At 39.9% G+C, this 17,223-nt stretch overlaps 3 protein-coding genes across 5 annotated transcripts in view; 2 read left to right on the forward strand and 1 right to left on the reverse strand.

Annotated features, from left to right (window-relative positions):
- Positions 1 to 6,099, forward strand: part of MAMDC2 (MAM domain containing 2) — a 63,071-nt gene extending 56,972 nt beyond the window's left edge. Inside the window, exons 12-14 of the mRNA XM_037373046.1 lie at positions 3,470 to 3,729; positions 4,804 to 4,888; positions 5,191 to 6,099. Of these exons, the coding sequence (XP_037228943.1) occupies positions 3,470 to 3,729; positions 4,804 to 4,888; positions 5,191 to 5,252 (407 nt within the window). The 3' untranslated portion in view covers positions 5,253 to 6,099. The remainder of the gene's footprint in view (positions 1 to 3,469; positions 3,730 to 4,803; positions 4,889 to 5,190) is intronic.
- On the reverse strand, positions 31 to 10,759 carry LOC119141153. Of its 3 annotated transcripts, none has more exons than XM_037373044.1 (3): positions 10,059 to 10,755; positions 8,037 to 8,135; positions 31 to 593 (listed from the first exon to the last, which is right to left on the reverse strand). In XM_037373044.1, exons 1-2 carry the CDS (start codon positions 10,667 to 10,669, stop codon positions 8,054 to 8,056), a joined length of 693 nt encoding a protein of 230 aa, XP_037228941.1. In that variant the 5' UTR covers positions 10,670 to 10,755; the 3' UTR covers positions 31 to 593; positions 8,037 to 8,053. The 3 variants fall into 3 exon arrangements, with proteins under 3 accessions (XP_037228941.1, XP_037228940.1, XP_037228942.1); XM_037373043.1 differs by lacking the exon at positions 31 to 593 and adding an exon at positions 4,909 to 5,018 and having other exon boundaries at positions 10,059 to 10,754; XM_037373045.1 differs by lacking the exons at positions 31 to 593; positions 8,037 to 8,135 and adding an exon at positions 8,156 to 9,695 and having other exon boundaries at positions 10,059 to 10,759.
- The window catches only part of SMC5 (structural maintenance of chromosomes 5), a 45,356-nt gene continuing 38,879 nt past the window's right edge, over positions 10,747 to 17,223 (forward strand). The window contains exons 1-4 of the mRNA XM_037372627.1: positions 10,747 to 10,899; positions 12,591 to 12,732; positions 13,881 to 13,933; positions 16,197 to 16,359. Coding sequence (XP_037228524.1) covers positions 10,793 to 10,899; positions 12,591 to 12,732; positions 13,881 to 13,933; positions 16,197 to 16,359 — 465 coding nt within the window. The 5' untranslated portion in view covers positions 10,747 to 10,792. The remainder of the gene's footprint in view (positions 10,900 to 12,590; positions 12,733 to 13,880; positions 13,934 to 16,196; positions 16,360 to 17,223) is intronic.

The raw sequence follows: 17,223 nt of genomic DNA on the forward strand, positions 1-17,223 counted from the left end.
ACATTGAACTTCCAGAACAGAGATAGATAGTCAATCAAAAACCCTTTGAAATTATAACCTAGAACACTGAGGAAGTTTTTACAAATGAAGTAAAAATGTTTCTTAGGGATCTACAGATGATTTTGAGAACGTGATGTTTAATCTGAATTGCCTGCAGAGCAAGTGGGCAGTTGAGTCTTCGATTTCCTAAAGTAACCCTTTCCTTTAGGAGAAAAAAGGACAGGATGACTCTCTACAGAAAAGCCTTCTCCCAAACCCCTAGCTTATGTAACTATTCCCTGAAACTAAAAGGCAAACAAGTGGTTGGGATCTCTTCAGCATGAACACCTTCCTGTTCAAACTTAGAAGAAAACATAGATACTAAAAGAGGTACCACGGACCTTTTCCCTTGAAAATCCACTCCATAACCCCAGTTGTGTAATTTAAAGTATTTAGACAAGCGGGACCCCCATTAGCATGAGCAAACACACAGAAAACTGCATCAGAATTGCCCCCACATGGGGGGCAGTACCTGGTTGGTGGCTTCTGAAAATGACGAACTGCGTCACTGCGCTGGGTGCTGGTGTTCCTGCAGGAGAGGATCTCAGTAGCAACTCCCAAGTACAATGGATGAAACTGCCTTAAGGTTTGTGGCCTTTAAATGCTTACATAGGTTCAAAAAGGCTTTTGAGGCCTTTGGGTTTGCCCTCCTTCACAGTGGCTAGCATTCATTCAACAAACTACACAGTCAGTTGCAGACAGGCTGGCTTACGCACAGCAGCCATCTCTCCAGTCTGTTAAAAATTTTAACTGGATTACAAGGGCAGTTGGCCTGCTCAAAAGGCTCACCAAAAGCTATAATTATTCTGTCAACTGTGACTGAGTGTAAACCACGTTAAATATTGTCAAATACAGTTATTTGAACTGTGCATGTGAAGTCTTGCTCTATGCAAGCTTGTAATTCAAGTTACTCTGGAAAACAGCTTTGTTTCTAGTTAATAAAATAACAAATGTTTTGCCTTGTTTCTGATCTCTTTATCTATAAAGATAGGCTTCGTGCATATTCAGCAAAATCTCCCTTTCCTATCTCCTGGTAAAATTTCTGTAATAGCTGCCTCCTGAGCAAGGTATGGAAATTGACTAGAGAGATGTAAACTCATGGCGTGTGGGACTGTACAGCCAAAATCCTGCATGTGGAATTGAGAGTGCAGATGGGAGTATCGCTCTTCAGCTTGAAATTTCAGATCATCAAGAAATTGTGTTCTTCCATTGCTAATTCTAAATAGTACTGTTTCTGTGTAGAAATTTGAATAGCCTTCAGAGATAAGTGAGTTTTAAAGCTTAAAACTTCTCTTATGTATTATGAAACAAAACCAAGAAACATTACCTATAAATCTGACCATATTCTGACCAGATCTGTTGGCTAAGTTAAGTGGAAAATGTAGGCTATCCACAAATCAAGAACATTTTCCCAATAATGATATCTTTGTACTGTGGAATGACTTTCAAAAGGGGATATTGAAATTTGTGTGCCTTTTCCATTTAAAAATTAGATGACATTAGAGTGAATTAAATGACATACTGTCTGTAATTGCTGCTGTCCAGTTCTGCTGCATCAACTAGACATGTGATCACCAGCTGTTAAATAAGTGAGAATTTTTCCTACTGGTTTTTAAAGGTAATTTGACAATTTTTATTTTGCAAAGTGGCTGAGACTGTTGGAGAGGCATCTGTAGGCCACCTCTGTATTGTTTGGCATACCTTTCTTTTTCTATAAAATACAATCTAAAATTACTACATTGCATTAAAGTTGCTGCTTGTTTTGGTAGCTAATCAAACTCAGTTCCATAAAAGGATTAAATAATAAATATATTTTATTCTTCCTCTTTCAAATACACTATATCTCAGCTCTTGTGTTTCCAAGGACAATAACCTTCTCCTTATAGTAGAGCAACACTTAAGAGTTTCTTGCTTAAGGGAAAGGTTGGGTTGATAGCACAATTTTCTTGATTTCCAAGGTAGAAACTGACTTTAGACCTATTTTCAGTTTATGTAGATCCCCAAGTAGTCTGAGAATTGACGCTGATAGCTCAACTTTAGAACTGGTGAAGCAAAACAATCTTTAATCCTGGCCTGTGACAACATTTATGCCTTATTTCAGACAAGTCTCCGCAGCAAGATGTGCTGAGAAATACTTGGATCTGGATTCACAAAACCAAGAGCTGATCTAGTCTTTCCAACAAGTTCATAATACGATTCAGGCCTTAGAACTAAAGGCAAATTATTTTATTATACTATAGTAGGTACTTGTAGGTTTTGATTTTTAACTCAAGGAACTTTTAAGCACAATGAACATCAAAATCCTTGCAATGGCTTGCACTAGGTTTGATACAAATAGCCTTGAGAGTTCTCCAAAACACTGTACAAAATTATCTTTTCTTTACAGACCTACAGCTTTAGATAATGTTCCTTTTCCCCATTTCTCTCTAATGCTGCTCACCACCAAACTACAACCTAGGTTAGAGGGGATGTCTTCAGCAGGGGTTTGTGTAGGCAATAGGACTTCTGAATCATGAGAGACACCCTGAGCATCCACTGGCTGGCTGTTCTTGCTGCTCTCAGCCTTTCTTCTGCCTTACTGATCCTTAGGAATCCCCTCTCCCCAAGGGAAATCTCACAAACAAGCTGGTGGCAGCAGGGCAGCTTGTTTTCTCCAACACCACAAAAGGGAGCAGTAGGACTGCATGAGGTGCTGCTGCAAAATCTGAGTTCACTGCCTGCTGGTGGAGTGTGCATCTCCAGATACAGAACAGCTGCTGTATTCAGCGGATGCGACTTGGGGATATTCCTGTTTTCCGACACACCTGAGTTTGCCCCAACTGGAAATAACCAAATGATGGATTGAGGTGGGGGGAGGGGAGGGTATTAATTTGCCTGCCACCAATTAATGACTAATTTTTCCACAGATCAGAGTTCATGACAATCTTTCATGGATTCTAGAGAGTCTAGTTTTCCTCACTTGTGTCTTCACATCTTTATTACAGAAAGAAAAATATTATTGATGTCATATGTGATATAAGAGGTATTTCAATTAATTTGCTTTGTTAATAGCATCAGCTCCAACCATTGCCTAAACTGTATCCTAGGACAGACACACAGCTGTCTCTGAATTCCACTGTCAGAGTGCATTCCTGATTTAAGAACAGCTATGATTTTTTCTTATTTGTGTTCCTTTCTTTTGCTATGTTATTTCATCAGATATAAACAAATTTTTAAGTGTTCTTAGATTAGCATTCACAGATATTACCACTATTACACTGCACGATTATTACAGTATCACAAATATTACCGTTCCCAAATGTAAGTCTACAGCATAAAAATCTTCATCAAAATTGTTTCATAGTTTTTTTATATGAGTATGTTGACTGTAATGAACATGCTGATAGAATGTATTCTACTTTGCTAATATTAGCTTGTGTATCTTTTTAAGGATACTACATGTATATAGAGGCATCCAACATGGTCTATGGACAGAGAGCATACCTAGTTTCAAGATCACTAAGAGGAACCTCTGGGAAACAGTGCTTAACATTTTTCTATCACATGTATGGAGCTGGGACTGGATTATTAAGTGTTTATCTCAGAAAAGAAGGTGATGATGAAGAGATTCCTTTGTGGAGGAGGACAGGGGAACAAAGCATCTCATGGCTAAGGGGACTGATAGAGTATGAAAGTGATAGAAACTACCAGGTAAGAAGAAACAAACAAAAAGCAGTCAAAAAGGAATACAGAACTGAACAATGTGCTGGTTTTGGTTTGTTTGTTGTTTTTTTTTTTTTTAAATAATACTAAGATGTAGATAGGATTGAATGGATACCTGAACAAGCTGAAGTAACCTGTAATTGTTTACAGATGAAAGTAGGGAGGGAATTGTTAAAGACCTGCAAGTATGAAAATAGTTAATTAATTCAAAATTATTTTTTAAAAGTATTTAAATGCTGTTTCCCCATCAGTTCTTGTCAATAGTGATATTTTTTTAATTAGCTCACTTGTGCAGTTGCTTTTCTTTCAGCTGTCTAAAGCCCAGTCTAGATTTGACATAACCACTAAGCTGTGATAAAATGGCTGCTTCTTGCAGGATGGTCTTCTGAGGTGGCAAAGGCAAGGGATGATGCAAAGCTACAGCTCTGCCTTTGGTTTCAACAGCGCCACCGTTTCACTATTGCCAGAGGCAAAGCCTGCTTCAGTTTCTCTGTTAAAGAGGAACCTTAAACTGCTATTGAAACAGCACTGGGCACAAAACTGCACTGATCACTAACCAAAGATGTTGTGTGGGTTTTCTTAATCACATTGCCTTAAAAGCCTAGAAATCAGTTAGGAAAAGAAAAAAAACAAAAACAAATCACAAACAAACCACAAACTTCTACTAAAAAGCAAGTTTAGCTTCATCAGTAAGACCACATGGTATTGTAATGCTTTTTTTGCCCCCTCAGGTCTTGCTTGTGTATGGGCAACACAGTGATACGTTTGGGCTGAAAAGCAAGGCAGCAATGCCACATCACTAGAGATAATCTATCAGTGGTGTGTAACACACATTGATTTCTTAACGAATTGTGAAAACAAATTTGCATCCTTTGGCATTGCACACATCCAAATTCTCTGCCCAGGGCAATCAGTCCAGTGACGGTGCACAGAAGTTTCTTTCTAAGAAGCAGGTTTTCAGGAGACACTAGATCCTTGAACAGACTGCATGGGTTTTTTTTTTTTTTTAATAAGTCGTTTCCTCCTGTGGGATTCATGAAAAGCTGTGCCTTACCTTTACAGATTATTTTTGAGGCGATCCGTGGTGTGTCAATGAGAAGTGACACTGCTATTGATGATATTCTGTTCCAGGCAGGACCCTGTTTAGGTATGTTTAAACATACTTCTTTTCCTCTTAGGAGACACCTAGCAGACAGGTGGTAATTCTTCCCTTGAATTCCCACTGAATGGTCTGAACTTAACTGTCATGCTGCTGGTTAGTGCAGAGTTTTTGTTTTCTAGTAAGATGTGAGACCACTGTCAGAATCTGGACTAGTAAAGATGCTCTAACACTTTTTAAAAAACATACGGCAGCCCCATTTACATCCAGCATGGTATTACATTCTATGCATTCTTATGTATGGTAAATATACAAATAATTACAGTATTCCCCCCTTCTTTCTATTCTAGAAGTGGAAGAAATTCAATTCTCATCAGGCTATCCTGACAACTTAAACGAAATTGAGTACTAAATACAGTCTGCTGAAAGGAATGAAGTGCATAGAAGATTTGTATGTGAAAAACTCCACAAACAGCCTATTTTAAAATATGTTTTAAGTAAATACCGGACTGGTTTGAATATACACCAATGTATAGGAAGAACTCAGAGCAGTCATGTTCCTCGCCTTTGCAATGAAGTTATTAACTCAGGGCTTCTTAGACTTTTTTTTTTTTTGGTTGTTTGCATGATATCAGTTATTATATAAAGGCTACCCATTTTGCACAGATCATTCATTTTAATGGCTTTTTTTTAGAAAAAAACCAACCTTTCTGGTATATAGGTAAAAAGAAGAAAGTAAAGGTGCACAATTGCAATCCAATATTGTGTTATCTTAAATCTGCATTCAGTGAATGTTTTGTGTTGGGTATACAATGGGTTTTTGTTAAGGATATTATGAATATTTTGAAATAATAACGAAAATAGTATTAGCTACTTGTAACAGCCTACAGGTTAAGTGCAATTATTCATGATGACAAATCTCTCTGGGAAACTTAACACTCTGCTGGCAATTTGTTGTGGTTTTGTATTCTTTTACTATAACAAGTATATTTGTTGTCCTTGCCAATAACAAACTCACTTTTAGTGTTCCAGTATAATACAGTGTAAGCTGCTGACATTTTGAACTATATGAAATGAAACCCTTGCCTATGTGTCTTGTGCATTTTTTAAATAAATCACTTTGTACAGTCACAGAGAATGTACACTTTACCCAACCAAGATGCCTTGCATTTATATTAATAGGAAACTGAATTCACACAACATACTAATTCTTAAGATTTATATGTTTGTGTGTAAGGTTTTGTTCTGAAATTATTGTAACTTCCTAATAAAATTAACTTTGAAAATCATCTTATTGCTCTGCTCTAGACTCTATAGTTATTGGTGTAACAAGAAACAACTGAACCTAATATAATAGCCTGAATTCAATACTTGGAATATGAAGAGAATGAAATATGTGAGTCACGTCACCTAAGACACCTGACAGAAAGCAATCTGATCTGCTGCAGAAGTTCCTGTATTGAGCCACAGAAATTATTCTTACAGCCACCACATTCAAGCTGTTGCTGCAAGATGTGAGCCTTGAAAAGTGGAAATACCCTTTGCTTCTTTCAGAACAAAGTATACATTTTCCCTAAACAACCTATAAGGATCAACAGCACCTAGGACAATCTAGCCCCTTGCATCTTTACTAAGTTTTCATTTTGGAGACACAAACAATTGAAGAGATAGTTCAATTAAATACATTCAGTATTAATGTGTTTATAAGACCACACAGATTTAAGCAGTTTACTATTTTCTACAGATTGAGGAAGAGCCAAAAGGTATTGACATCTTAACTGCCTATCCTAGCTACCTACAGTCCCCGTCAACAGCTGGTTATGAACACACCGCTCTTGCTATTATTCTGAAAACAACAGCAGCCAGGAACAATGGACAGTTCCCTAGGAGTCAAAACAGTTTTACAGTTGTTCTGTAAAGCGTATGCTTTGGTATCAACATTCAGATCTAATTATCTAAGGAGAAAACAAGTGAAAATTAAGTGGTTAAAATAATCAGGCTTGATGGTTCTCCATACTTCTGCTGGGACTTTTCTGTAAATGAAATGAAGCATGAGGTGTAACTACTGGATTCCTCTTTCTAACAATGTATGCAACTCTGCTTCGCTCCATCAAAGTGATCAGATTTGGTCTGATATGAATAAGAACATAAGCAAAGTACCCTATCCTGCTCTCCACTGAGCGCTCTCTAGGGACCTCACTGGTACAACGATTGTGTTGGTACCATCGAGGGTACTATTTATCCATAGGGTGTGAAACATTGTCCTGACTGCAAAAAGAAAAGTCTAAGTTCTTCCTTCAGTAGGGAACAACAGCACCATTCCACCCATTTCTGCTGCAGAAATTAAGGAACAGAGGGAAAATTTGAAAGGTGGCTTTAAATTACTTCAGTGCCTGCTGGATATTGGTTTATAGAATAGGAAATTCACAGACTAGTGAAAGAATGCCACAGCACATTTGAAAACTAGGGAAGATGCATTCGCCACTGGCAAACTTCAGTTTTATCATGACATAAAAACCATTCCATCAGCTCTGTCCAAATAGGAAACTCTCCATGCAATTAATTTCTGACCTGGAACCATTTTTTTTTACTATTTGTTCCTTTCCCACTGCTGTAGTAGCTGTACAAGGACAACAGAGGGCAAAGAACAGTTCTGAGACTTGCTATACAAGGCCTGTTTACTGTCTGAAAACTTCAAAAGCTACTGGAGAATCTACAAGTAATTGCTTTGATCCCAGTTGTGGCACAGTCCATAAAATGGAAAGCAGAAAGAAACCTTCAAGAGCAGCTATAACTCCCCAAACACTAACAGCCTTGTATTTGATTGCTCTAAATGTAGCTTTGTGCTGGAGTGGAACTGAACATGTCCTGGTATCAGAGGAACAGCCCTTTTATTGCCCTCTTGTTCAATACTCTTTTTATCCTTTAAATGTCTTCCACTAGTTGACATTTTGTCATTATCCCCATTCATATCCACACAGAGAGCCAAATTCAGATCTCAGTTACAACAATGGAAAACCAAAATAACAACATAAAATTTTATCACTGTTGTTCTATTTACACTAATGTAAATGAAACTATTCTGGCTAACTAGTGTGTCACATCAAAATAACCCCAACATAAATCTAATTTTACAGTCATGATGCTCACTAAGGCAGCTCAAACTGAACACTAAGAGAACTGGCATTTTACCTACCTGGATTGGAACACAGCTCACAAGTGTGACAAGTCCACACACAAGAGGCCCACTGCTCCGAAAGGGCCGCTGCATAAGGCTGAAGAAAGCACGCTTTTCCTGCAACATGACACACAGTTAAAAGGTTCTACCCTCACATTTTGAAAAAGAGAAAACACCAGTCTCATCCTACCACAAACAAAATGCTGGATGTCATTATGTCAAATTTACTTAATTTTACCATTTCCATTGGAAAAGCATTTTAATTTGTGATTTATAGTTTCTTAGTTGCTTAACTTTCAACACTCCTTTACATTACTTGGATCTATATTCTTGGCTATCCTTTCTCTGTTGTTCTCCTGTCTACCTCCTGCACCTTTCCATTTTTCCCACCTGCATACGTTTTTTCTGAACAGTAGCATTTTGGTCTCTTTCTTGGCCAACTACATATTTGGCTGTGTTCCTTTGATCACTGCTAAGTACTGTGTTACATCTTCCTGCTCTTGCATTCTGTATTAGCTTTTACATCCTCCCTCTCTTTTTTCAAGAACTCATCTTAGTCCAAGTAGTGCCTACTTTGCAGCCTTCACAATCTCCTTTCTCTAGCTCCTACCAGCATCCATCCTCGCCAGATCCTGGAAAATGCTCCCTGACAAATTCTGGGAAAACCATACCTCTTCAGCAATCTCTATTGGAAATATGTTGAAACGGTTCCTTAATCCACCACCACCTCCTCTTTTGGCTGGAAGTCACTTCTAGCTAATTACTCCAGTGCTACCCTTTTGGTCTGCAAGCTTGAGAAACAACTGATTTAGGAGAATACAATTTTTATTACTTACATAACACATTCTCAACTAATAAATCAATTAATAATATAATTAATGAACAGACACACCTGTGTTACTAATATACAGTGATACAATTTCACACTCTATTACACAGCTATTATCACAAATCTTTTGAATTACATACTTTCAATCTTATTATCCTGACCCTTGCACACACACCCACACACACCCCAACAGTACAAGGGTGCATTTCTATTTTTCTTTATTCTTCTACACCAAGACTTCTGGACATGCACCTGGTGGAGAGTTCAGAGGGTTATCCAAAGTGGCTGTCTAATGTCCTGGTGGGCTTGGACTTGCAGATCAGCTTCACTACTGTCTGTGGGCATCTGCACTCTTACAGCTGGAGCAGAAGTCCCCTTCATTTTTTAACAGAGCTTAATCATTCTTCCCCCATGTACCTGGAACAACCTTTTCACTGCCCTTGTATCTCCCCTTATCCACCTGAATTCCTCTCAAAAAAGCAACCTAACAAATTACTTTTTCCACATTGGTCCCAATTCTGCTACATCCATACCCAAAGATGCTGTACTGATGTGTTTACCATGGCAGTTTTGGTCTTTTCAGGGTATTATAGATACAGTTGCTTAGGTACAGGAGGCCTTGCAAAGCCTCTGCATGCCAAGTAGCTGGTTCATATCGGAAAAAACGTTGTTTTCCTTGTAAACTTTCTAAGACAAAGCACTCTAGGTATGTGTTGATTCCTTTACCTGGTTCCACTTAAGCACAATCTGTTTCTTACATCTTTTTCAGCACGCTTAATCAGCCTCCTGGTCCCTCATAAAAGCTGTGGCTAGTTATGAGGCCCTGTGTTCTAACAGGAATGCTTGGTCTAAGAGGAAAAAATAAAGCATGTGGGAAAGGCACCTGCAAGAGCCTCAGTGACACTGGTGATTGCCCTGCAGTCAAGGTACCAAAACCTCACACATGTGCATTCCTCTAGGATCATTACTAAAGGACATTTATATCTTTTCTAAAGGATGTCCGTTTCCACAGGACATTTCTATGCTTTGTACAGACCTCCTGATCTCTGAAGTAACACATCTAAAAAATGTTTTCCCCATTGTTTTGTTAAAAATTAAGAAAAACTAAGCAAACGCAGGCAGGTGCCAGAATAGGCACACAAGAAGAGTTCGCTGGCTTGGAACCCAGGCTTGTCCCCATGAAGTAAGGGGGATATGTAGAAGGTGCCCACCTCTGAAGCAGTGGCCGCCCAACTGCTCGGCTGTGCTGCCGCCTCGTGGGAAGGCCGCTAACACCGTTCCCTCGCGCCGCGTTACCGTCCAGCCGCCGGGGAAAGGCCGCTGGCGGTAGCGGATGCTGACAGCCGAGGCAGGCCCCGAAGCCTGCCCAATCCCCTCCCAACGCGCTCCGGGCAGGGACCTCCAAGAAGTACGCCGGAGGCGGGTCCCGGTGCCGGTCGCCCCTCTTGTGAGGGATAAGCCCTGCGCAGACCGCCGCCAGGGGCACAGCGCCGGCACCGGCACCTTCCCTCCGCGCGCGTCCCACCGCAGGGTGCACCGGCCGGGAGGCGCCGTCCTCCCGCCGCAGCACCCACCGGGAGGTGCAGCCCGTGAGACGGGAAGGGATTCCTCCCGCCCGCCGGGACGCACTCAGGCCGCGAATTACGCCCTGCGTCCTCCTCAGTACTGGGGGGCACAGCCGCGGCCTCCCACGCCCCCGTCGGAAAGCGAAACCGCCGCCACAGCCAGCCAGCCTCCCTCCCGCCCCCCTCACCGCCCGCTCTCCTCCAGCCAAAGGGCAGCCGCGCGACTCTCTGCGAGCCAATGAAAAGCCTCGCCCCATCAGCCCCGCCCTATCAGCCAATGAGGGCGCTCCGCAGTTGCCCGCCCTTCCTCTCCGGCTAATAAGAGCGAGGCGTAGAGCGCGTTCTTTTGGCCGGGGCTCGGGGAGCGCTCAAGTGGGAAAATGGCGGTGGTGAGCCAGAAGAAGCGGAAGATAAGGCTCGGCAACGCTGAGGCGCGCCCCCACTTTGTCGAGGGCTCCATCGTCAGGATCTTCATCGAGAACTTTCTGTGAGTGAGCGGTGGGCGCTTTCCCGTCCTGGGTTGTCGGCAGCCGCCGCTGGCTGGCTGTGGGGCGCTGGGGCGCTCCTGCCCGAGGTCCCTGCCGTCTTAGAGGTTGGTGGCCAGCTTGGGCGGCCTCGGTTTCCTTCCTCACGCTATTTTAAAGCGGGTGTGGCGGTGGGGACTTGGCCGTTAAGTCAGGAGGGCCAAACGTGGAGCAGCGGGCTAGCGAGGCAGGGGCGCGCTCGCTGCGGCCATTCTCCGCTGTGGCGCATGGAGCGGGGAGGCGCCCTCGGTTACCAGGGCTTGATAAGGCCTTGGGTGCCGAGGTGAATCGGGGCTGGAAGGGGGAGTGCGGGAAACTTTTTTTTTCTGGAAGATGATGCCTTGCTTAGAGGGCGGAGAGAGTCTGCTGGGTAGATTGCGAGTCCCGTAGGTTCTTAGTGCAGGATCGCTTCCGTGGGGGTGCGTTCCCCAGGGGTGGTCGTGTCGGCCCGTCTTCCCGAAGGTGGTGGCTCCTGTTGTCCGTGTCGGCCTCTGCATGCTTTTCTTTCCTCCCAGTTAGGTGATTGTCAAGTAGTGGAGGGGAGAGTGCACAAGACGTTCGTAGGGCAGCGGGACAGGCCTTGGGAACCATCAGGATAAAGTGTGCTGTTACCTTTTGCACGTGCTTTCTCCGGTTTCTGTGTGTGGGGACACCGTTCTGTTAGGAGCTATTATAGTTACCAGCAGAGATTTTCAGGCCACTTTCTTATGGCTGGTACGCTCATAGCTCCATGTCAGCCTTGAAAACAGTTTTGAGTAGCGTGGTTCATGAATCAAGCTATAGATGCCAAATGAAGCTTCAAACATAGTAGTTTAAGCCTCGACATTAAGGGTTCAGGTACCTTCTTTTCCAGGACTACGTGGGTTATGCTATTGTGTTGCCATTAGCTGCTTTGTGTTTCTTCTTTGGTGTTAGTGTCTCAGTTCTTTTCTTTGCATTTGGTACAGTGTGGGAACAGAACAGCCAGCGGTGGAGTTTGTTATGAATGTGGAATGTTATTTATCATACCGATATTAACAGTTTGTCTTGAATTTACATGTTTGGGTTTGGTCTCTTCCTGTAGTTGCTATTCCAGTAGGCATACCTGATGCACATGATGAAAGATCTCCAATACAATTAAAAAAAAAATCACTAATAACAGGCTAATGATTTAGGTTCTTATAACTCAAGAACGCTACTGTGTTATTATCAATAGGATGTTCCACAGGCGGCTTGTAGAGCTTAAGACACAAGTACCTTGCAGAGGTTAGGCACGGGGAATCTCTGACTGCGGTGCAGCATGCAGCTGGAATTAAATGTAACAGGCTTGACTTCACTCTATCTTCTTTCTGTCTTTTTTCTTAATTGTAAAATAATGGGATGTCATAGTAAAGTCAATAGAAATTGTCATGTGGCTGGATTTCATTCTTTTTAATAATTTCTTTTGAAGACAGTTGTAAATGCTCTGGCTGATAGGAATGTATTCCTTGATGTTTGATTGTAGTGTTAGTTTTCACTCTGAGATTTTCTTACAAAGTAGTATTTCAGGTTTGAGTCTAGATTTGATAAAATTTTCTGTCATAATTAATGTTATCATAAAGTGTTTTAAAGCAAGTAAATATTTTTTAAGGTGACATAGTGTTTACAAGGTTCAAAAAATTGCTGTACTTTCCAGAACATATGATTCCTGTGAAGTATATCCAGGACCCAATCTGAACATGATCATAGGTGCTAATGGAACAGGGAAGTCAAGCATTGTTTGTGCCATCTGCTTGGGACTGGGTGGAAAACCTTCTTTCATAGGGAGAGCTGATAAGGTAACTATGAACTTTTTTATTGTTCGTGCTTAAACTGAATTTCATTAAGAGACCTTTCCAGCATAGGAGGGGGGAAAAAGACTGTCTTCCTTGATTTGCTTTATTTTTATAAAAATAAAGGTATGCAAATTGTAAAATAACCTGATGCAGAGACAAAGGCTTTTACCAAAGGGGTTTTGTTTAAACTAGTTGTTTTGGCTGAATTGTGAAATGGAAACAAGTGAATCGTACTGGAACCAGAGCAGACCAGAGGTTATATGTGAAGATGTCTTCAGCCCCCACAGTGGGGTAGGAAAATATCAGTTAATGCATAAAAAACATTTGATCAGAAATACCAGCTAAAGGAGAAATAAAATTAAAAAACTCCAACTTAATTTCAAAATATATAGAACCTGTGGAAATGAACATGTCCTTACAGGGTCTGAGAATTTATCTAAAAGCATGGAGCTGCTGATCTTTGACATAAATGGAAGTTGGTTTTTTGGATGGTTCTATGATTATTTTATTTTTTTACTCCTAAGTGATCACGTGTTGACATTATAGTAGGAAGTTTGTATTGTCAATTTAAATTTTTCTCTTGCTTCTTGGATATTCTGTTTGGATGGAACATATTGCAGTAGATCTTCTGAGCACTGAATCTGGGTACCTAAATGATTGTACATATTCTGTGATTGCAGCTTAGTTTTGAGGAAATGTATATACGGAAATTGACTGCATGGCAGCACTGTGTGGTGGTATTTTCATTGGCTTTTCATGTTTATATATTTTTATACTATTAGATTTGGAAGTTCTATTAGTACAGGTATTTGCCAATGTCTTTCGTTTGTATTGCATTTGTTCCTGAAGGTCATGAGTTCTTTCTCTGTGGATCTGCTGGTTATAATTGGTTCAGTTTTGGAGGTTGAAATTGATCAGAAATTGCTAACCTATGGAGGAAGTTCTAATGCTGCTAGTCAGTAAGGAAGATGATAGTGTTGTCCTTTATTTTTAGTTAATACACAGCCAAAATACGTTTTAGCTTGTAATTGTAAGTTTTTAATAAAATACCGCATTGCAGCAACTCTATTATATAAATATGTAGTTTTGTAAGAGATTACATTTTAATACACTGTTATTTTGCAATAATGATTTCTATAATTATTTTGTAGGTTGGTCTCTTTGTAAAGCAGGGGTGCTTGAAAGGTCTAGTAGAAATTGAACTGTAAGTAGTAAAACAATATTTCCTCATGCATTTTTAATCAGATTATTTCCCCATATAGTAATTCTTGAAGTTGTGAAAAATCTGGTGTAGAGGAGTGTCTTTAAGCTGGTGATTTACTTTCTGTCTCCTCACCCCCCACCCCAACTTCACTTCAAAATTTTAAGGGTCAATAATTACCATGCAAGAAATAAGCAGTGATGTCTGTTGTTGATTTTGCTTTCTGAAGCATTTTACCTTGTCTTGATGTACAAAGGATACATAGATAAAGATTGATGTAGATGGTGTGTTTATCACATTTTGATTGTTTCGATTTACATTTAAGGTTCGGATGATTCAGATAGTCATTACTACCATTATGACATAGTGGTTAGAAATTATTTTTAAAGAAGAAAAATAAAAAAAAGACAAGTTAAATTTTAAAACCAGATGTTCTGCTTTCACTTTCTTATACTGATACTGCTGGTATTAGGGGCTCCTCTACATTCTTACTAAAACATGGCATACTAAAATAAAAGAAGAAAAAAAAGTAAATCTGGCTAATGCAGTCTTTTTAGGTAAGCTTTTGCAAAACAAAGCAATTGAAAACCATTTGGACTCTGTAAAATTCCATCAGTAACTTGTGGTTACAGGGCAATATTACATGCTTCCTGTAAGGTGTTCTTTGGGGTTTTTTGTTTTTGTTTTGTTTGGGTCCTTTTGACAACTGGAGAGTATTCCAATGGAGTTCATAAATGAGTGCTTCTTTTCGGAGATCTTAAAATGAAGCTGCAGTAGCACAGGTGGTTTGATAAGCCTTAACCTGATCTGTTTGCATAAACTAAATAGAACATGGATGTAATCAACTGATTCAGAGCCCATGTTAATTTGTATAAGAATTGGTCACCCTGATTAGATTGTATAACAAGAAAATCATGTTAAGGAAAAAAAAGATGTATTGGGACAGGTCTTTGAAAAAATCCTATCCTCTTTCATTCTTGTGGGAGTGATCGAGTAAGGTATTCTTTGGAGACTGGCCAAGTAGTGGCATAGGGGACAGGATAGTATAGTTGAGGTTCAGATAGACAGTGTGATTGATCCAGCATAGATACAACTTGATGTTACTTGAAAGTCTGAAGAGAGATCTGCAGTATGTCAAGACTTCATATGTTTACTGTAATTGTTGCAATGTAGTTCAGTCCTTTAAGTAGAAAATTAAATGCAACATGTAGGGTAAGAGCAATGCTGCAGAAGACAGCTTTTTGACAGGGATTTTAAAATTTGAGTTTTATAAGCACTTACTGTCTTGGTTGAATTTGGATCTTAGATTGTAACTAAAATCAAGAGTTATAGTAGTAAAAGGTTCTTAATTTGATAAAAGAAAGGAGCATATCTTTGTAGGTCTTTTGAAGGAAGTCTAGTATATTAAAATAAGGTAGTAGATACTTGTGAGGAAATAATCATACAGCTTTCAAGAAGTAGGCTCATATCACTGTGGCACTTATTTCTAACACTGGAAGCTGTTGAATTACCCACTTCTGCTCTTACCTCTATTTTTAAGTCTTCTGAGGTAGACAGCTGCTGAACTGTTATGACCCCTTATTCTCCATCTTTAATAACATGCTGACTGAACAGACAGTAGACAATTTCTGAATCAAAACAGTGACCAAAATTTCAATAGTGACGATCTCATTGTTTGTTCATGAGGCATCTTAACCAGATTAAGTTTTTGAAGAGAAGTGTTGAGTTAGAGAACCTGATGCATCTTTGCTGTTCTTTAAAAACAGAAAATAAAGTTATTTTTTACACTGTATGATACTATTTTTATTCCCATATGGAATTTATATGCACAGGTTATTGATGTAGTTCTGTACACTAATACTTACTTTAAAGGCATAGCATTAGTGTGCACCTCCTGCATACCAATTTTAAAACTTACTAAACTTCATATAAAAAAATACACTTTTATGTAAACTGTACATATATAAAACTAAATTAATGACTTTAAATAAATTCAGCATGAGTAACTAACTCATTTATATAATAACTTAGAGCCTCTGAGTTAAGATTTGCAGATATTCTTGATGTTTTCTGTGTGAGATTAATTCATTGCTGAAGTACTGGACATTTTCTGAAGTATAAAATGTGAATTTGCTGCTACTGTTCAGTTAATTTATATTAAATATTTAGATACCTAGAGGTTTTAATACCATAACTCTAACATACTTTGAAACTTTGTAACCTTTGCATATTCTCAAAGGTTTAAACGCTTCTTTTTACTAATCAGGTGTAAGACGCCTGACAATATCATTATCACACGTGAGATTCAAGTGGTGAACAACACATCAGCATGGTTTATCAACAAAAAGCCAACAACCCTGAAGACAGTAGAAGAACAGGTTGCAGCCTTAAATATCCAGATGGACAATTTGTGCCAGTTTCTTCCTCAGGTATGAATGAATTTTGAAGATGGTGCAAATGCTGTGTTTTGAGAGGGTTTTGTTGCTGCTTAGCTTTGTAGCAGTTGAGCGATTTAGTGGCATAGCACCAAGAATGAGAGGGATGAGGTAGCCATTGTGACCTTTAAGGTTCACTAACTGGACAGTTTTGTACCTGCTGTCAGCTCAAACTGAAATGAAAGCTGCTGATGTTACCCATGTTGGTGTTTCAAGTAGCAGCACTAGCAGTGGTATCTGTCCTGTCCTGTCCATGCTGCTGTAAGGACATTCTTAAGCAACAAATCTGTAGGGAAATTTTTCAAAGGTCTTGAGATCTAGCTGTCTCTGTACTTTTACCTGTGTGATTCCTGTAGTTCTGTATCCCTGACTTGCCTAGCCAATCCCTGCATGCACTTTTCTCTGGTTATATCCAGTCAATTCCTCATGATTGGATCCTGCACTTGGTAAGTGCAGGGGAGTTCTCTGGATTTCTTTCTCCAAAAACCAGAAAGCAATCCTACTGAATGATTGAGTACAGTTGCAACAGAGACTGCTACTAGAGCCTTTTTGGTAATGTCTGTGGTTCAGTGGTTTCTTGAGCATAGCATAGGACAAAGATATTTAGGATCAAATTCTTAAGAGTAAAATAATCCTGATGGAAAATTGCTCCTAAAGGATAGAGAAGAGTAAAGAATACTACAGGCAGTTTCCATATCTGAAGCCATGCTCAGGTATGTCAGGATTTCTATGCAGATAACAGTCACCTCACAATTGCACCTTAACAGCTACAGTGGGTTCCTTCCGAAGATGTTCCCGGTTCACATGGATAACCAGGGATGGTACTAAAAGGAAGCCTTACCTGAGTCTAGCTAACCA

This window comes from Falco rusticolus, chromosome Z, assembly GCF_015220075.1.
Source record: "Falco rusticolus isolate bFalRus1 chromosome Z, bFalRus1.pri, whole genome shotgun sequence".
Taxonomy (NCBI): domain Eukaryota; kingdom Metazoa; phylum Chordata; class Aves; order Falconiformes; family Falconidae; genus Falco; species Falco rusticolus.